Source organism: Dipodomys merriami, unplaced genomic scaffold (genome assembly GCF_024711535.1).
Source record: "Dipodomys merriami isolate MVZ:Mamm:240054 unplaced genomic scaffold, mDipMer1.0.p SCAF_4, whole genome shotgun sequence".
NCBI classification, from domain to species: Eukaryota; Metazoa; Chordata; class Mammalia; order Rodentia; family Heteromyidae; genus Dipodomys; species Dipodomys merriami.
The window spans coordinates 5,733,134-5,751,335 of record NW_027205603.1 but is presented as its reverse complement, the minus strand read 5'-3'; the positions used below and the strand labels follow the sequence as shown (position 1 = coordinate 5,751,335).

Sequence of the window (18,202 nt, the reverse complement as noted above, 5' to 3'; positions counted from 1 at the left end):
AGTAGCTAGGATTACAGGTGTGAGCCACCAGCACCCCTCAATTTATAGTGTTTTATTGGGGACTTTTCATCATTGTAATTTTTTTTAATCTAGGGCTCCCCCCCCCATAAACTTATGCCAACTCTAGATAACACCATAATTTACAGTGGACTACAGTTAGACAATAGTCTGTTCTCAGGACAAAAATTAAAAAATTGGTCTGGGTTCTTTGCCTCGTGTGTGTGTGTGTGTGTGTGTGTGTGTGTGTGTGTGTGTGTGTGTGTGTGTGTGTGCGCGTGCGTGCGTGCGTGCATGCGTGTGTGTGCGTGCGTGTGTGCGTGTGCACGCTGAGATTGAACCAGGGCCTTATGTTCTACAGGGCATGTGCTATACCACTGAGCTACACTCCAGCCCCTTCTTAACAGACTTTTGAGCATTTGAGTTAGAGGACATGGACATTTTCCTTGAGCATTAAATTGGGAACATAAGAGGTGCGAAGGGCCTTATTGATGTTTCACATCAACAAGGAGCAATATAGGAGACTTTCATATATGAACATAATATTCCAACATGAGAACATTAGTGATAGCGACATATAATGGAGGCTAGTAAACATCTCATCTTTTCTCCCCTGCCAGAACTACTGAGGAAGACCAATGGATAAATTTAAGGGTTTGTCATAGTACTGTTGGCGTAGCTCAGTGGTGAGAGCTATTGCCTAGCATGCATGAAGCCCTGGGTTTGATCCCTAGCACTGCCAATAATAATAATAACAAAATTATTCTTATTACAATAATTTGTCAGAGCTGAGTTTTCCTTACTACTTTGCCACTGTGGGTTTGAAAATTGTGCTTCCATAAATCTCCTTTCTGAAAGCATTTGAATAGTGAGTACTAGAATATTAATAAACATTTGATAAATAATTATTTCATGTAGCGTGCTGGCCACACTATTTAAGTAGGATGGAAACCACTCCTCGTAGGGTTGGGATAGCCTTAGCTCCTTCAAGATGCTAATTCATGTTTGCTGCTAATTCATGTTTGGTTTTGATATATCAGTCATAGGAGATTTAACTACTCAGAAAGGAAAGGACCCTGACAAAACCAGTGTGGGCCTTGTAGATATACTTTTGGAAGCCTGGGCCCTAGTGTGTTTTTCTTTCCTTTAGTACTATTGTTGTTTGAGTTCAGGGCTTTGAGCTTGCTAGCTAGGTGTTATACCATTTTAGTTTTTGAAAAAAATTTCAGATAGGATCTCACACTTTTTTTTTTTTTTTTTGTCAGTTGTGGGGCTTGAACTCAGGGTCTGGGTGTTTGTCCCTGAGCTTCTTTTGCTCAAGGATCACTTTACCACTTTGAGCCACAGAGCTACTTGTTTTCTGGTAGTTAATTACAGATAGTCTCACAGACTTTCCTGCCACCTCCAGCCTTTTCTATTTATGTAGTTCTGGGGAATTGAATCCAGGGGTTCATGCGTGCTAGGCAAGCTCTCTAACCACTAAGCCATATCACATTCCCATCCCCTCACACTTTTTTTTTTTTTAATATTATTGGTACTGGGACTTGAATTTTAGAGTCTCATATTCTCATTGGCTCTTTTGCTCAAGCCTAGTGCTCTACCATTTGAGCCACAGCCCCACTTTTGTCTTTTTGCAGGTTTATTGGCTATAAGAGTCGCATGGACTTTTCTGCCTGAACTGGCTTTGAACCTCAATCCTCAGATCTCTATCCATGAGCACTGCTGGGTCTCAACTTTTGCCTGAGCCAGCTCTGAAACACAGTCCTCCTGCTTTTACCTCTTGAACATGAGCCATCACACACAAGACCCACCTGAAGTTATGGGTCTCTTAATAGATTGTATTGCTGGAGCTATGAACCAAATGGTAGAAATTGTTGTTAAGAAACTAGTTACTTAAAATGTTAGAAACTCACAGGGGAGTCAAGCAGAATATTCAGGACTAGGCATGATAAATCATGCCTGGAATGCCAACTACTTGGGATAAAAGTATAACTGCGGCTCAAGTGGTAGAGCACAAGCCTAGAGTAAAACAGCTCAGGGACAGCACCCACACCCTGAGCTCAAGCCCCAGTACCAGCCTACATGCACACACACACACACACACACACACACAGGTTTGAGGTTAGCCTCAGACCCCACCTAAATCAATAAGAGCTGAGTGTGGTGGCACAAGCCTGTCATCTTAACTATCTGGGAGGCATCGGTAGGAGAATCATGGTCCAGGCCTTTACCAGGCAAACTGTGAAACCTTATCCAAAGTACATACATGAAGCAAACGAGGGCTGGAGGTATAGCTCAAGTGGTTGAGCACCTGCCTAGTAAATGTGAAGCTTTGAGCTCAAGCCCTAGTACCACCAAAAATAAAACAATAAGGACAAACGAGCCCTAAGGAGTAGTGTTTACCTACTATCCATAGGCTCACGTTCCATCTCCAGCAACAAAAATAGAAAAGAACCTACAGAGGCTCGTGAGCAACAAAGCTGACTCAGGACTTTGCTAAATAGCCCTGCTCTCTACTGTGTCATGGAGGTTAGCTGTCCAGGTTACATAGCCTGGCTTTCCGAGCATGGATTTCAGACTGAAAGTCAAGTGGAAGTCCAAAGTTGCTGTTTGTAAAGCTGAGGGTCGATTGTACTTTTCCTTCTTGTCCAGGGTGTATTGACCTCAGAGCATGCTCGTGGAAGGTCAGAACCCTAAATAAAACCTTGCAGTTACTCCACATTTGAAAAAAGTCAAAGACTTACTACAGATGTATACTAATTCAGCAGTAAGACTTACAAAGTCAGTGATTGCTGTTTTCAGTCCTAGGCTTTCTCATTTTATGTATAGCCTCATGTTCTGTGTAGTATTTCATTATTTGAGGTGAGAGAGAGAGAGAGAAAGAGAGAGAGAGAGAGAGGGAGGGAAACTGGAGAATCTCAGAGATGACAGGACTATTGGCTTTGAGAAGGGAAAGTTCACATTTCACCGTATTGCCCATTTTGTAGATTATACTACATGCTCTATGTCCAGAGGGTGGCTGGCTTCTCGTGACCCACAGACTGGGGAGCCTGCGGTGGGTGGGTACAGGTGCCCAGCCCAGCCTTGCCAGAGGGGATGTTGACCTCTGAGCATTAGCAGGCATCCAGGACAGAAGGGTTAGGGAAGGGCTAGGTTGAGGTCTAAGAAGAAGAGGCTGGTCAGAGTTTTTTCCTTTCTTAATCATTTCCTGCCCAGCTCAGTACGAAGTTCCGATTTCTTTTTCTCCTTTATTTTTATTTACTTATTTATTTTTGTTTAATGTCTGTAGTTTCCATTGCAACTGCCAACCATTAACCTGACAGCACATAGCTGGTGGCTGCCTGGCTGCTGTGAGGGCGGATGCATGCCCTGCATGTCCCTCCTCCCCGAGGTGCCCTGGGTGGGAGCTTCCGTTTACGCCAGGTGTCCGGGTTCAAGCTACAGAGTGGTGCTAACCTGTGACACAGTGTGGCACAGGCTTCCAGGAGAATGGGCTCTGTTGAGGGATTGTGCATAGTCTCTGATGCAGATCCACACGTGCCTGTGCCAGGCTCCATGGTGGTGGCAGCTTCCTGATGCCTTGTGTCTCTGTCTCGCTCTTCTAGAACCCCACCCTCCCCATGCAGAAGCTGCAGGACATCCAGAGAGCAATGGAGCTGCTGTCAGTGTACCAGGGCCCCGCCAGAAGCATTGATGAGGCCACCAGGCGCAGATACCAGTTCTGGGACACACAGCCAGTGCCCAAGCTCCGTAAGCTCTCCCACTTACCTTCCAAAAGCATGAGCAAGTAAAGACTTGGCTCCATTCAACATGGATATAGGCTGGGTGCTGGTGGCTCACACATGTAATCCTCGCTACTCAGGAAGCCCAGATCTGAGGATCACAATTCAGAGCCAGCCTGGACAGGAAAGCCACGAGACTCTTATATCCAGTTAACTACCAAAAAAGCCAATGGAGCTATGAATTCAGCAGTAGAGCACTCACTGTCTTTGAGCACAAGAGCTCAAGAAGAGCACTCAGGACCTGAGTTCAAACTCCAGAACTGACAATCCCCTCCTTCCCCCGCCCCAAAAAATTATGTACAAGTAATACGGGTGTGTGTGTGTGTGTGTGTGTGTGTGTGTGTGTGTGTGTGTGTGTGTGTGTGTGTGTGTGTGTGTGTGTGTGTGTGTGTGTGTGTGTGTGTGTGTGTGTGTGTGTGTGTGTGTGTGTGTGTGTGTGTGTGTGTGTGTGTGTTGTTCTTTTTGATCAGTACTAGGGTTTGAACTCAGGGTCTTGCCCTTGCTGGCATTCTACCACTTGAGCAGAAAGAAGGCACCAGGAAACCTCTGGACTAGGACCGGCCTGCTGGGAGCAAGCCAGGAGCAAGGCATTGGCCACCGGGGACAAGTCACTCTAAAGTGTATTCCATCTGAAGCAGACAGATACTCTCAGGAAGAACTAGACAAAAGAAAATTTGGAAATCTCTAGAGACTGTAATGGCATAGATTACATGACTAGCAGTAAAGATAGGAGAGAAATTGCCACTCTGGAAATTTATTTGAAGGTTTGCTGCTGGGAGGGGTGGGGTCAGGCTTGTGAAATGCAGTGTAAAATGAGACCATTTCCAGGGACATGAAACCTCCATTTCTTTTTTTTTAATGTCTTATTATAAGGTGGTGTGCAGAGGGGTTACAGTTCCGTAAGTCAGGGAAAGAGTACATTTCTTTTTGGGTAATGTCACCCCTTCCCTAGCTCTTTAGTTTTTCACTCCCATCCCCACCCACAAGATGTTTAGTTGACTTACTTTCCTCCCTCCCCTTCCCTCCCCCCCCTCCCCTCCCCTCCCTCCCTCCTTCCCTCCCTCACTCCCTCCTTTCTTTCTTTCTTTTTTCTTTTCTTTCTTTCTTTCTTTCTTTCTTTCTTTCTTTCTTTCTTTCTTTCTTTCTTTCTTTCTTTCTTTCTTTCTTTCTTTCTTTCTTTCTTTTTTTGTCAAGGGGCTTAAACTCTGTGCCTGGGTGCTGTCCTTGAACTCTTCAGCTCAAGGTTCTAGAGCTCTACCACTTGAGCCAAGTGCCACTTCCGGTTTTTCTGGTGGCTTATTGGAGATAAGAGTCTCACAGACTTTCCTGCCCCAGCTGGTTTTGTACCGTGATCCTCACATCTCAACCTCTTTAGTAGCTAGGATTATAGGTGTGAGCCACTCATCTTGAGAAATATCCATTTCATACATAGGTTCTTAGGGGTCTATTTACAGTATCCTTGGAATTGGTGTCCTAGGATTCCTCCTGTGATTTTGGCAAAATAGCGAGTTTCACACCAGTGCCTTGCTTTTCTGCTTCAGGAGACACCAGAACCCAACTTAATGGCATATTTTGGAAGGTTCTATGAAACCCAGGCATCTTAAATCTGATTTTTGTTTACATCACTGATTATCTGAATGCTTTGCAATTTGATATTATCGCCTTCCACTTTTTTTTTTTTAATCTTTCCTTCCCCAGATGAAGTAGTAACTTCCCATGGTGCAATTGAACCTGACAAAGACCACGTGCGGCAGGAGCCATACTCGCTGCCACAGGGCTTTATGTGGGATACTTTGGACTTGGGTAATGCTGAGGTGGTGAGTAAAACTCCCAGGTTCAGCAGCTGTCCACCCACACCAACCCAGACATCTCCCTCATCCCCTGTGAAGTGGTCCTGAGCATCACAGACAGGGCGCTGTTCTGTTTTCTCTTTGCTCTTGCAGCTCAAGGAATTGTACACATTGTTAAACGAGAATTACGTAGAGGATGATGACAACATGTTCCTTTTCGACTATTCGCCGGAGTTCCTGCTGTGGTATGTCTTGTCCTGCTTGTGACCGGGGCCTGGGGATAATGGTCTTGTGTCTGCCCCTGTGTTTTCGTGTGCCCAGTGATGCCCAGCTTTCTTTCTTGTCCACCTCAATTTCAGGGCTCTGCGTCCCCCAGGCTGGCTGATGCAGTGGCACTGTGGGGTCCGAGTGTCTTCCAATAAGAAACTAGTAGGGTTCATAAGTGCCATCCCAGCCAATATCCGGATTTACGACAGGTATGTGTGTAAGCTTGTTGCTAGTATTGTTGGTGTTTCTTGCTAAGAATCGTGATTGGAGTGGCCTTTTTAAAAAATATTTCCATTGTTGTTATAAGGGTGATACAGAGAGGGGTTACAGTTCCACAAGTCAGGTGAAGAGTACCTTTCTTTTTGGACAGTGTCACCCTTCCCTCACTCTCCCAGTTTCCCCTGTCCACAAGTTGCAGTTCATTTTCAACATAGTCTCCAGGGAGTACCATTACTGCGTTTGTGCACGCTTTGTCCTTCCACTTCTATGCCCTCTTACCCTCCCAAAGACAGATAGATGAACACTCAAGACAAAAACCTCTAACTTCCATTTTCTGAAATTCATTTCAATAAATGTTACTTTATATGATGAAATACACATTAGGTATTGAGCCTTTGTGATCCTCCCCTAAGAATATCCTTCTTTGGTCTCACTGTATGTGAATGCCTAGAGTCTTTTATCATTTGTCACGTCCCAGTGTATTTTAGATCTAGCTTCTGCATAGGAGAGAAAGCATGTGCCTTTTGTTTCTCTGAGCTTGGCCACCACAACTGCTGATAGTTGGAAGGGGGCAGGGATGAGAAGGGAGCTCTGCTCAATTTTGATGTGAGTCTAGAACTCTTTTTTTTTTTTTTTTTTTTGGTCGGTTGTGGAGCCTGAACTCTGGGCCTGAGCGCTGTCCCTCAGCTCTTCAGCTCAAGGCTAGTGCTCTATCACTTGAGCCACAGCACCACTTCCAGCTTTTTCTGCTTATGTGGTACTAAGGAATGGAACCCAGGGCCTCATGCATGCAAGGCAAGCACTCTACCACTGATCTACCTTCTCAGCCCCTGTAGAATTCTTTTTTTTTTTGGTGGGTCCAGTCGTGGGGCCTGAACTCTGGGCCTGGGCACTGTCCCTCAGTTAAGCTCAAGGCTAGCGCTCTACCACTTGAGCCACAGTGCCACTTCCGGATTTTTTCTTTTTGCTTATGTGGTACTGAGGAATCGAACCCAGGGCCTCAGGCATGCAAGGCAAGCACTCTACCACTGAGCCACCTTCCCAGCCCCCCTGTAGAACTCTTAAGGTTAGAATTGTGATTTTTTTTTTTTTTTAAGGAAAGCTTGGACTATTAAAAGAAGTGGACAGAGGCATCTGTCTCTCTGTCTTCCTTCCCCTCCCTCCCTTCCTCCCTCCCTCCTCCTCCCTCCCTCCCTCCCTCCCTCCTTCCCTCTTTCTTTCCCTCCTCTCTCTCCTTCCTTCCCTTTCTCTTCTGATTTTTTTCTCTGCCTCTATCTCACATATGCCCACACATACACGTATTATGTATGTATACATAGGTTTATGAGTATGTGTATGTGTCAGAATAAACAAAGTCAAATAAGCATATTGGGTTTATTTGTAGAAAAAAATTAACATAAAATTTTTGAAGGAGCTGCGTGCTGGTGGCTCATACCTGTAAACCTTAGCTACTCAGGAAGCTGAGATTTGAGGATCAAAGTATGAAGCTAAGCCAAGCAGGAAAGTCTGTGAGACTCTTATCTCCAATTAAACACCAACAAAAGACAGAAGTAAAGCTGTGGCTCAAGTGGGTAGAGCACTAGCCTTGAGCAAAAAAACCCTTAGGGAGAGCACACAGGCCCTGAGTTCAAGCCGCAGGACCTGGCCATAAAAAGAGGAATAAAAATTTTCTCAGATGAATCAGTTTGGTTTTTGCTTTGACTCTCTATTACATGTCAAACACCCAGCTATGAAAAAATAACAAAAATTTGATTGATGTGTAGTAAGTCTGTTGACTATTGACAGGTAGTTTATTTTCTGATAAAAGCATGTGATCACAGGAGTGTTGTATGCTGAATGAAGGCCCTGGGACTTGGAAGCAGAGCCAGGCTTGGGCCTTGTAGCTTTAGGCTTATAGTAGATCCAAAAAGTACCAGCTGTGGTCCACCAAGGCCCACGTAGGGCCCCTGGGACTTATATTGTGTTCTTCTTTTATTATTATTATTGTGAAAATACTGTACAGAGGTGACAGAGGTGTTAGAATTACATGGGCAAGATGAGTGAATTTCTTATCAAGCATTATAGCCTCCTCCTTTGTTTCCCCTTCCCATCCCTTCCCATCCTTCCCCCCCACCCCCCCACAATCCTCCCCCCCACCTAAGTTGTAAAGTTCATTTTTGAACTAACAACTTGTACATCTCATTGTTGCAATGGGTCCACCTGTATCCCTATTTAAATGATTTGTTGTTTTTCCCTTCCCCTCCACAAATTATACCAACATCAAATACAGTAAAAGCAGGGGTTATACTGTCGGGGGTGGGAGACATACAAAGCAACAATGAAATCATCTTATAAATATGTTAGAAACAATCGCATGAAAAAAAATTTGAATACATATCTTAGGGTTCATTTCCCTGACATCAACTTATCTTCCCTTTTCTGCTTGACTCAGACATATACTAGTTATTCTAAATAAGGAAAACCATGGGACCTATGTTTCTTTGGGCCTGACTTACTTCACTTAATATAATTTTTTCCAAGTCTTTCCATTTTGCATTGTGTTCTTGAGTGACATCTCACCAGATGTGGGATCTATATCACCCAATAATGGCCATAATTACATACAGGAGAAACACAGAAATTTTGAGGCATGTCTCATCTAACTACTAAAACAAAAACTTAGAAAAGACCAAAGTCTTTAGTTTTTGATTATCTTTACATAGTTCTACAAAGAGTTTTCAACTCAGTCTATCAATTTATGAGTACAATACGTCCTGATCCATGTTACCCAGTCCATTGTTCTTCCCATCCCAATCCATTCTTTCAGTTTGAAAGACCGGAGTCATAATTTTAGAACAAAGATATTGAGTCTCCGTTACAATCAAGTTTGCAAATGGTATTTCATTCTGAATTAGTGAAATGTCTATATGAGAGAATATTTTTCTTGTATAAGTGTTAAAGGATATCTTCCACATTCTTACTCATCAGGTGTTTATGAAAATATTGTCTAGTTTTCTTTAAATGTCTCTATCTCATGTTGGTTGGATTTTCAATGTCTTGGTTAGTGTGAAGAGGATGGTAGAAATCAACTTCCTTTGTGTTCACAAGAAGTTGAGATCAAAGCGGGTCGCCCCGGTGTTGATTCGAGAAATAACTAGAAGAGTGAACCTGGAGGGGATCTTCCAGGCGGTGTACACCGCCGGAGTGGTTCTGCCGAAGCCGGTGGCCACGTGCAGGTGAGGACACCCCATCCCTACTCAGGTCCTCCCTTCTCCACAGCTCGACCAGCCTTTGCCATTTTGCTCAGAAGAGTTCTCTCCTCTGGCCTAAACTCAGACACCATGCTGGCTTTCTGGGAATATGCGCATCACCTGTGGCAGAGATAGAGACTGTCATGCAGTCACCTGGTTTGTGATTTTAATAATTATTAAATTATTTAAATATAAATTTAATTAAATTTAAATTGATATTTAATAAAATATAAATTTAATTTAAAATAAATTTAAATATAAATTATTTAAATAATTTTAAATTTTTTAAAATAATTATTAAATTATTCTGTTGGATTTGAGTGGCGTGTGTGCATGGTGATCTGCTGTCTGATTTTCTACACTGAGCTATTCCAAGGCTGATAATGATCGGTGGAAAACCCAGATGTGCCTGATTGCTAGAAGTAAGAGGAAGGCGTAAACTCTGGTTCCATGACTAACTGCTTCCATTGTAATTGAGATCACAGATTGGTCCAGTGAGAAAAATACTCAGACTTCCTATTTTTAGGACATTGAGGGAGTTTTTATTTTTATGGACTGAAACAGGATGAAACTTCAAATAAACAGCATAAAAACTAAAAACATAAAATTAATACAATCTATTGTTACTTTTGTAAACAGGAAGAACAACGTTACCGATGTTTTATTATACATTACTTATCCAAGTTCCTACACTTAAGAAATACAAAAGTGGGTGCCAGTGGCTCACACCTGTAAGCCTAGCTACTCAGTAGGCTGAGATCTGAGGATCGTGGTTCAAAGCCAGCCTGGGCAGGAAAATCTGTGAGACTCTTACCTCTAATTAACCACTAGAAAACTGGAAGTGGACCTGTGGCTCAAAGTGGTAGAGCACTCACCTTGAGCAAAAGAGCTCAGGGGCAGCCCCCAGGCTCTGAGTTCCAGCCCTACAACTGACCAAAAAAACCACCAATCCAACAGCAACTAGGGATGCAAGACATTTTAGAAACAAAATTCATCATCTAGGAGGGGGGCTGGCAAAAAGCATTGCGCCCAGCGCTGTGCCTAGCACAACATATGTATTGCATGAGTGTTCCTGGAACAACTCAGCTGACACAGAGCAGAAAGATACAGAGTTAAGAGATCAATTGGATTTTAAAGCCTTCATTGTCTATTCCAGGTACTGGCATCGATCCCTAAATCCCAGAAAATTAGTAGAAGTGAAATTTTCTCACTTGAGTAGAAATATGACACTGCAGCGAACCATGAAGCTGTACAGACTTCCTGATGTAAGTAAGAACGATTGGCTGGAGCTGCGGAAGCTCCGGGGGCAGTGCAGGAAAGAATCCTCGGCAGCAGCCTAGAGTGGGCTCGGTGTGTCCAAGGACTGGAATACATAGACGAGAAGATTGCCCAGAATGTGGAGGGTTTGCTTAGAAATACTAGTTGGCTTTTTTGTTTCTTGTTTTTCTTTTAAGAGTTTGTGATTGAGGTGGTGGCTCACACCTGTAATCCTAGTTACTTAGGAGGCTGAGATCTGAGGATCACGGTTCAAAGCCAGCCTAGGTAGGAAAGTCCTTGAGACTCTTAACCTCTAAAAAGAAGTAGAGCTATGGGCTCCAGTGGTAGAGTACCAGCCTTGGTCAGAAACGCTCAGGAATATCAACCAGGCTCTGAGTTCAAGCCCCAGAACTGGCACAACACAAAAAAAAAAGGTTTGTAATTGAATGGGATTAAATGAAAAGTTTTCTTTCTTTCTCCGTCTCACTCATTTTCTCTCTCTGTCTCTACATAATTGCTAAACAAGTCCATGCCACATTTTAGTTTTTTTCATATATTTATATTGATCAAGATGGCCTCAAATTGTAATTCTCTTATCTCCATTTCCTGGGTAGTAGCTGGGATTACAAGCATCAGCCACCATGCTTGGCCAAAGATAGCTCTCTCAAATATTTAAATGAACTATATAGTCTGGGTTTTATTGTGGGCTTGGATGATATATTATTAATCTTTTGCCTCATAACACAGGTGATCACAAACAGAAAAGCTTATGAAACAGTACGTTTTATTTCTTTTGTTTGTGCTGGGGATTGAACCCAGGACCTTAAGTATGGTGGGTGAGCACTCAGCCACTGAGTGACATCCCAGCCCTTATTTCTGTTCAGGTTCCATGGGTGTGGGGCCCAGCCACTACTCACTCTGATGCTTCTGCTTCTGTGTCTCTTGTGAAGGGGTCAGCCAGGCTGGGGTCTCATCTGACTTAACTGGGTCAGTCAGGTTCATTTGGCTGTTGACAGGACTGGCTGGCAGGCCAAGGGCCTGAGTTGCTTGCAGGCTGCTGGAAACTTCCCTCGCTCGTTACCACATGGTCTTCTCCATAGGGCAGCCCACACAGCATGGCAGCTTGAGAGGCCAGGGTCTTAACTAGCTTTTGGCAGGCTTCTCTTTCCACTTCCCCACTAGCTGGGATTAAAGACAGGAGCTAAATTACATTTTTTCCCAGTGGATTGTGTAGTGTGTGCTCTGTGTTTCACTCAAAGACTGCAGAATCCAGGAGTTAATGATTATTGGGGCCAGCGCAGTGCTGGATTGATGTACCAGCTCATTGACTCCCGCTGGCCGGCCCGGGAGAGCAGGCCGTCGCAAGCTGCAGAGAATTCTTCACCTGCAGAGCTGGTCCAGCACCCACCCCAGAGCTCCGGTTCCCTCAAGTGCTGTTTCCTCAGGAAACAGGGCTTCCCAACTTTTCCTTGTGTTTTGTTTTTTTAAACTTGGAGTTGAGTATTTCCAAACAAAGTTGGAGAAGGATAGAGTGTCCCTTAAAGGTAAAGGAGTTTGAAGTAGATGAAAAAAAGGCACAAGGAGTCTCATTAACCTGCCAGGGTGCAGGCGAGCTTTGCCCTGTAAGGTAGTGCTTTCTAAGACACAGAAGGTAGGGTCTTTGTTTAGTTGTATAGGTGATTGTTTTTAAATAGTGTTTAACATCAAGTCATACAATCATTGCTTACATCTCTGCTTTGAAATCTTGGCTCTGAAACAGTTCATACCATGTAGTTGGACCCATGACAATACTACTTCTGGGTTTTTGTTGTTGTTGTTGTTGTTGTTTTTGGGTCGGGTCGTGGGCCTGAACTCTGGGCCTGGGCGCTGTCCCTCAGCTCTTCAGCTCAAGGCTAGCGCTCTACCACTTGAGCCACAGCACCACTTCCGGCTTTTTTCTTTTTGCTTATGGGGTACTGAGGAATCGAACCCAGGGCCTCATGCATGCAAGGCAAGCGCTCTACCACTGAGCCACCTTCCCAGCCCTGTTGTTGTTTTTATTCTTGTTGGGCCTGGGGCTGAACTCAGGGCCTGGGCCTGTCCCTGAGCTTTTGTGCTCAAGGCTAGTGCTCTACCACTTGAGTCACAGCTCCACTTCTGGCTTTGGAAAAAAAGAGTCTCTTGGGCTTTCCTCACCTGCAATCGTTCTGCCACCATGTAGACTGTAAAACGACGTGCCACACACTCTGGTGTTCTAGAAGTTGACCCTGCCCCATGGGGACATTGTCTAAGCTGGTGTTTGCTCAGCTTTAATGTGTGCACAGTCCAGTCACCAGGCAATCTTGTTAGATGGCAGGTGTGTAACTGCATAGGTCTGAGCCGAGGTCCTACAGTTCCTGTATGTGTTACTTTCCTGTGGAGCCCACTTGGGACACAAAGTTCTTCTGCTCCCCTAGAATTTATACTTGCGGATCTGTTTCATTTTCCTTGTAACAAGGTTACCAAGACTTCAGGTTTGAGGCCAATGGAACCAAAAGATATCAAAGCGGTTCAGGGATTGATCAACCGTTACCTGAAGCAGTTTCATCTGGCTCCGGTGATGGATGAGGAGGAAGTGGCCCACTGGTTCCTGCCCCAGGAGCACATCATCGACACGTTTGTAGTGGAGGTAAAGCTAGGGTAATAACTGGCGTGATGAAGCTCATATTCTGGAATGACCGGAGGGTGCTTTTCCTCCTCTTCCTCTTTGACTCTGGTGTCTGCTCACAATCCCTTGCCTTGGCTTCATCTCCTTCTTTTGCCTCCTGAGCTCTGGAATGACAGGGGTATATGCCTGGCCAAGACTGGCGTGCATGCGTGTGTGTGTGTGTGTGTGTGTGTGTGTGTGTGTGTGTGTGTGTGTGTGTGTGTGTGTGTTTGTGTGTGTGTCTTGAACTAAGGGCCTGGGCTGTCTCTGAGCCTTTGTGCTCAACGCTAGCACTCGCCACTTGAGCCACAACTAAGTGTGGATGCCTCTATGAACAAAGGTTTACGTACTGATGCTCTTCACCTTTCTAATCTCAGCATCCAAAAGAATTCTTGAGGATGCCAAAGGGTTTTTCTTTTTCTTTTTCCTTCTGGTTGTATATATAGACAGCTTAGTTATATTTTTTAATTTAGATTTTTATTGTTTTGTGTGGAAAAAAATGACAGAGTGGTAGCCAAAATCCATTGAATGTTTCTTAAGGAATATATTTTATTTGCAAAATGAATTAGTGTTTCTCGCTGCTTCACAATAAAATTAGTGAAAATAATCGTGCATGTTTGCAAATCTCATTAGTGTCTGACTTAATAGGAACCATTTGGGCATGTTCCACCACATCCAGCTATGGGATAGTGGGAAGCATGTGAGCTTTTTTGGCCCAAAAGGCCTTGAACCACTATCCTCCCTATTCTCAGCCTCCCAAGTAGCTAGGATAGCAGGTGTGCATGGCTATGCGTCTGTCGTCACTGTTCCATAGACAGTTGACCCGTGAGTCAACATGAGAAATTCTTGTTGTCAGGGCAGTTGTGCTTTCTAGGAACTTCATGCAAATCACTGACTGGGACTTCCCTTAAAGGTCTATGCAACTTTGTTCTCTTGGCTTTAGCCCAACACAACATCTGAGGCTCACACTGGGCTACAGAAAAGGAAATCTTGGCTTGTTGGTTTTTATGGGGAAGAGTGTTACCGTACATGTTAGAGCTCACTGAGCTCCTCAGCTGGTTCCAAGCAAGTACTTACCTGACGTCATCTGTGCCCCCAGAGCCCCAGCGGGAGACTGACAGACTTCCTGAGTTTCTACACACTCCCCTCCACCGTCATGCACCACCCCTCCCACAAGAGCCTCAAGGCCGCCTACTCCTTCTACAACATCCACACCGAGACGCCCCTGTTGGACCTCATGAGTGACGCGCTGGTCATTGCTAAGCTGGTGAGTGGGAGGTCTCTGTGTCTCGCACTTCCTACCACATGTCCTTTCTTCAAAACTTTAGTGCCTGTTGTTTCCGTTTCTTTCCTTGGAAGTTTTAGCAAGCATTTGTGTTAATACAGGATAAACTAGGAAATAGAAAAAAAAAAATTCCAATTCCTCCTCTCTTCTCAGAAAGGCAGAGTTAAAGGACTATCATTGTAAGTTTGGGGTTCAAGTAAGCAGTCATTGTATGGAATCAAATTCATAATGTAAACATACTGTATTATTTTTCTGTTCCTTCAGTCTGTAAGTTAGGATAGTTGTTAAATTTTGCTGCAAATGGATGCTTTCCTTTAAAAAAGTTTTGAGTCAGCTGACAAGCATAGGTTTTTGATGATAATTATTCATTAAAAACTGGAACTGGTTTATCAAAATGATTTCCTTTTACTTGTCTGGGATTTGATCACTGAAAACAGGTGTTTTTTTGTTTTTTGTTTTGTTTTTTTGGGTCTGGTTATGGGGCCTGAACTCTGGGCCTGGGCGCTGTCCCTCAGCTCTTCAGCTCAAGGCTAGCGCTCTACCACTTGAGCCACAGCGCCACTTCCGGCTTTTTTCTTTTTGCTTATGTGGTGCTGAGGAATCGAACCCAGGGCCTCATGCATGCAAGGCAAGCACTCTACCACTGAGCCACCTTTCCAGCCCTAAAAACAGGTTTTACAAATCTAGTGCTTTTGGGTTTTTGTTGTGGTTGTGATTGTGGTTGTTGTGCAAGTCCTGGTGCTTGAACCTCAAGGCCTGGGTACTGTCCCTGAGCTTTTTTGCCCACGGCTAGCACTCTGCCACTTGAGCCACAGCATCATTTCTGGTTATTTGGAAATAAGAGTCTCACAGACTTTCCTGCCTGGGCTGCCTTTGAACCATGATCCTCAGATCTCAGCCCCCTAAATAGCTGGATTATGGACGTGAGCCACCCACTTCTGGCCATATCTATTACTTTTGGATGCCCAAATCAGCATTATCTCCAGATTGCTCTTTTTCAGCCACCTCCCCAAAATGATCAATAATAAGTTATTTAAGGTCAAAACCCAAAACCTTGAGAAATAAAAACCTAGGTGCTTCTATATATTTTGAGGATTATCTAAGACTTTTACTGTGTGTGTGTGTGTGTGTCTGTCTGTCTGTCTGTCTGTCTGTCTGTCTTGTCTGTCTGTCTGTCTTGAATTTGTCTGCCCAACCAAGCAGGCTTTGAACTTCAGTCCTCAGCTCCCAGTTTAGGAGCTGTCTTACCTAATATTTTTTTTTGTCAGTTGTGGGGCTTGAACTCAGGGCCTGGGCACTGTTGCTGAGCCACTTTGTGTTCAAGGCTAGCCCTCTACCACTTGAACCACAGTGCCATTTCCAACTTTTGAGTGGTTAATTGGAGATAAGAGTCTCACAGGGACTTTTCTGTACAGGCTGGCTTTGAACTGTGATCCTCAGATCTCAGCCTCCTAAGTAGCTAGGATTATACATGAGCCACCAGTGCCCAGCTTACCTAGTCGTTTTAAAGAAATTAAATTTTTACTATGAAAAATTTCAATTGATTTTTCGGGATCAGCCCAAGAAAAATATGCTGTTACAGCTCTGTTTCCTGGGGAAATTGCTTCAGCTGAGTCAGACTCAGAAAGGTCAGTAGTGAACGATCCTGGAGAAGGAACTGCACAGACAGCCATCTGAAACGGAAGTGCTCTTTTCTCAGCGCCTGGTAGCCAGCTGTCAGACTCCATTTCTTGCTTCAGCATTTCTGAAATATCTTGCTGACTCCGTCAGATTGAACACTAGTGTTCACAGTTTTGTACTTAGTTCCTGACCTGTACTTTATCCTGCAGACATCGAACTATAACAAATGCATACTTGAGCTACTAATAGAGGAATTATGTGGTACTAAATACACAATGTAGAACAGTCCTTTGATGTATTGAATCCCTTTTAAATTGGCAGAAAGGATTCGATGTCTTCAATGCCCTAGATTTGATGGAGAATAAGACCTTCTTGGAAAAACTCAAGTTTGGTATTGGAGATGGAAATTTACAGTATTATTTGTACAACTGGAGGTGTCCAGGAACGGATTCTGAAAAGGTGAGAGCAGCCGGCTGAGGGTTTATGCACACCGCATTCCCTGGCCAGTGCTGTGCGGTGCTGGTGCTCTGCACTGGGAGGGAACTTTGGTCTTGTTTGGTCTTACTGTTCCATTTCCTCCTTCCTCCAGGTTGGCCTTGTCCTCCAGTAGCTGGATCCATTCATTTCTAGGACACTGATATCCTCCCTTATTAATACTCTATTTAATGATTCCTGGAACTGCCATTCCAAAGAAAAATAAAGCACAAGTTCAGTGAAGTCATATAGTCAACAACAACCCTAACCGGAGAAAGCCTCACGTGGCCATCTATCTAGCTAGAATGTGGGGGGAAATTATCCTTTCTTGGCTGTTTACCTGCCAAGGGACAAAGGGTTGAAAGAATGAATGTCCTCTAGTTTTCAGACTTCCAGCTTTTCTGAGGAAGTAGGGTATTTCCCACTCTTGACGAATGGGACCTCTTCTGTGGACGGAGCCAAGTCACAGCAGTGTGTGATGGAAGTCTGCAGCTGCGTGGAGATACACAGCGGCCTTTCTTGTTCGGTGGTGAGACCGGATGGAAACAGAACAGAAGAATAAAGGATCCATTTCGGGAGTTCTTGCCTTCCACAGTGCCCCTGGGATGGCCTGGATGGAGAAGCATGAAGCCTTGTGACAATGTCCCAGGGGACAGGTGCACTCAGGACTCCATAAGTAAAATGGCCAAATGGAGAAGCACACAGCTTTGACCTTCAGCGGGCCGGTGGATGGTTTCAGAAGCAAGAGTTTAGAACCAATCTTAAATGTGTTTTCTGAGAGACCACGTACCTGTGATGGACCAGGCTTTTGCTGCCATTGGCAATCTCCAGTTCCTTCTTGGCAACATCAAGGATATGTGAGCAAAGGAAATAAAAGCTCTAACGTTCAAAATCAACGCCCGGTGGCATTTATTAGTGCTGTCGGGACAATGGCAGTTTTGAACATTCTTATTACTTATGCAGAGTTGCACATAACTCCCCACATTACCGTGAAAACTGATGTGGTAATGGAAAGTGTCTCACTTGTAAATAAGTGTTCATGATTTTGTTACGGATGTTTTTACCTAGAATTTGGAAAAAGAAAAAAAGTTTCACAATGACCGTCTACATGCGTATATGCCGGTGACTGAAGGGGAAATGCAGATGCTAAAGGCGTCAGATAGCACAATGTAGACCTAAATGCCTGTCCTGCACCAGTGCCTCTGCACTTCCTGTCCAGAGCCAGGACCTTAAGCATGATGGGAAATCCCTCATGTATACGTAATCAAACTCAACAATCCTATTTTATACCACACTGTGCCCACAAGTCTTTTCATGGCCCACAGACTAAATACAGCCTGTCACTTGCTGTTGGACAGCCCACCAGCTGAGTGATTTTTGTTGTTTTGCTTTTTTGTGCTATTCCTGGGCATTGAACTCAGGGCTTGGGTGGTGTTCCTTAGCTTTTTTTTTTGGTCAGTCGTGGGGCTTGGGCACTGTCCCTCAGCTCTTCAGCGTAAGGCTAGTGCTCGACCACTTGAGCCACAGCATCACTTCTGATTTTCTGAGTGGTTTATTGGACATAAGAGTCTCACAGACTTTTCCACCTGGGCTGACTTTGAACCACAATCCTCATT

General features: G+C 44.2%; 1 protein-coding gene across 3 annotated transcripts in view; it reads left to right on the top strand.

Annotated features, from left to right (window-relative positions):
• Nmt2 (N-myristoyltransferase 2) overlaps positions 1-17,951 on the top strand; it is a 39,252-nt gene extending 21,301 nt beyond the window's left edge. For 2 of the 3 annotated variants that reach the window (XM_069990420.1, XM_069990421.1), the window contains 10 exons: positions 3,603-3,747; positions 5,478-5,596; positions 5,723-5,814; positions 5,929-6,045; positions 9,100-9,270; positions 10,442-10,550; positions 13,019-13,189; positions 14,307-14,474; positions 16,434-16,571; positions 16,702-17,951. In XM_069990420.1, the coding sequence (XP_069846521.1) occupies positions 3,603-3,747; positions 5,478-5,596; positions 5,723-5,814; positions 5,929-6,045; positions 9,100-9,270; positions 10,442-10,550; positions 13,019-13,189; positions 14,307-14,474; positions 16,434-16,571; positions 16,702-16,722 (1,251 nt within the window). In that variant the 3' untranslated portion in view covers positions 16,723-17,951. Of the gene's footprint in view, positions 1-617; positions 667-3,602; positions 3,748-5,477; positions 5,597-5,722; positions 5,815-5,928; positions 6,046-9,099; positions 9,271-10,441; positions 10,551-13,018; positions 13,190-14,306; positions 14,475-16,433; positions 16,572-16,701 lie in introns of all 3 variants that reach the window. The other variant, XM_069990422.1, reaches the window with a different exon arrangement.
• The last annotated feature ends 251 nt before the right edge of the window (positions 17,952-18,202 follow it).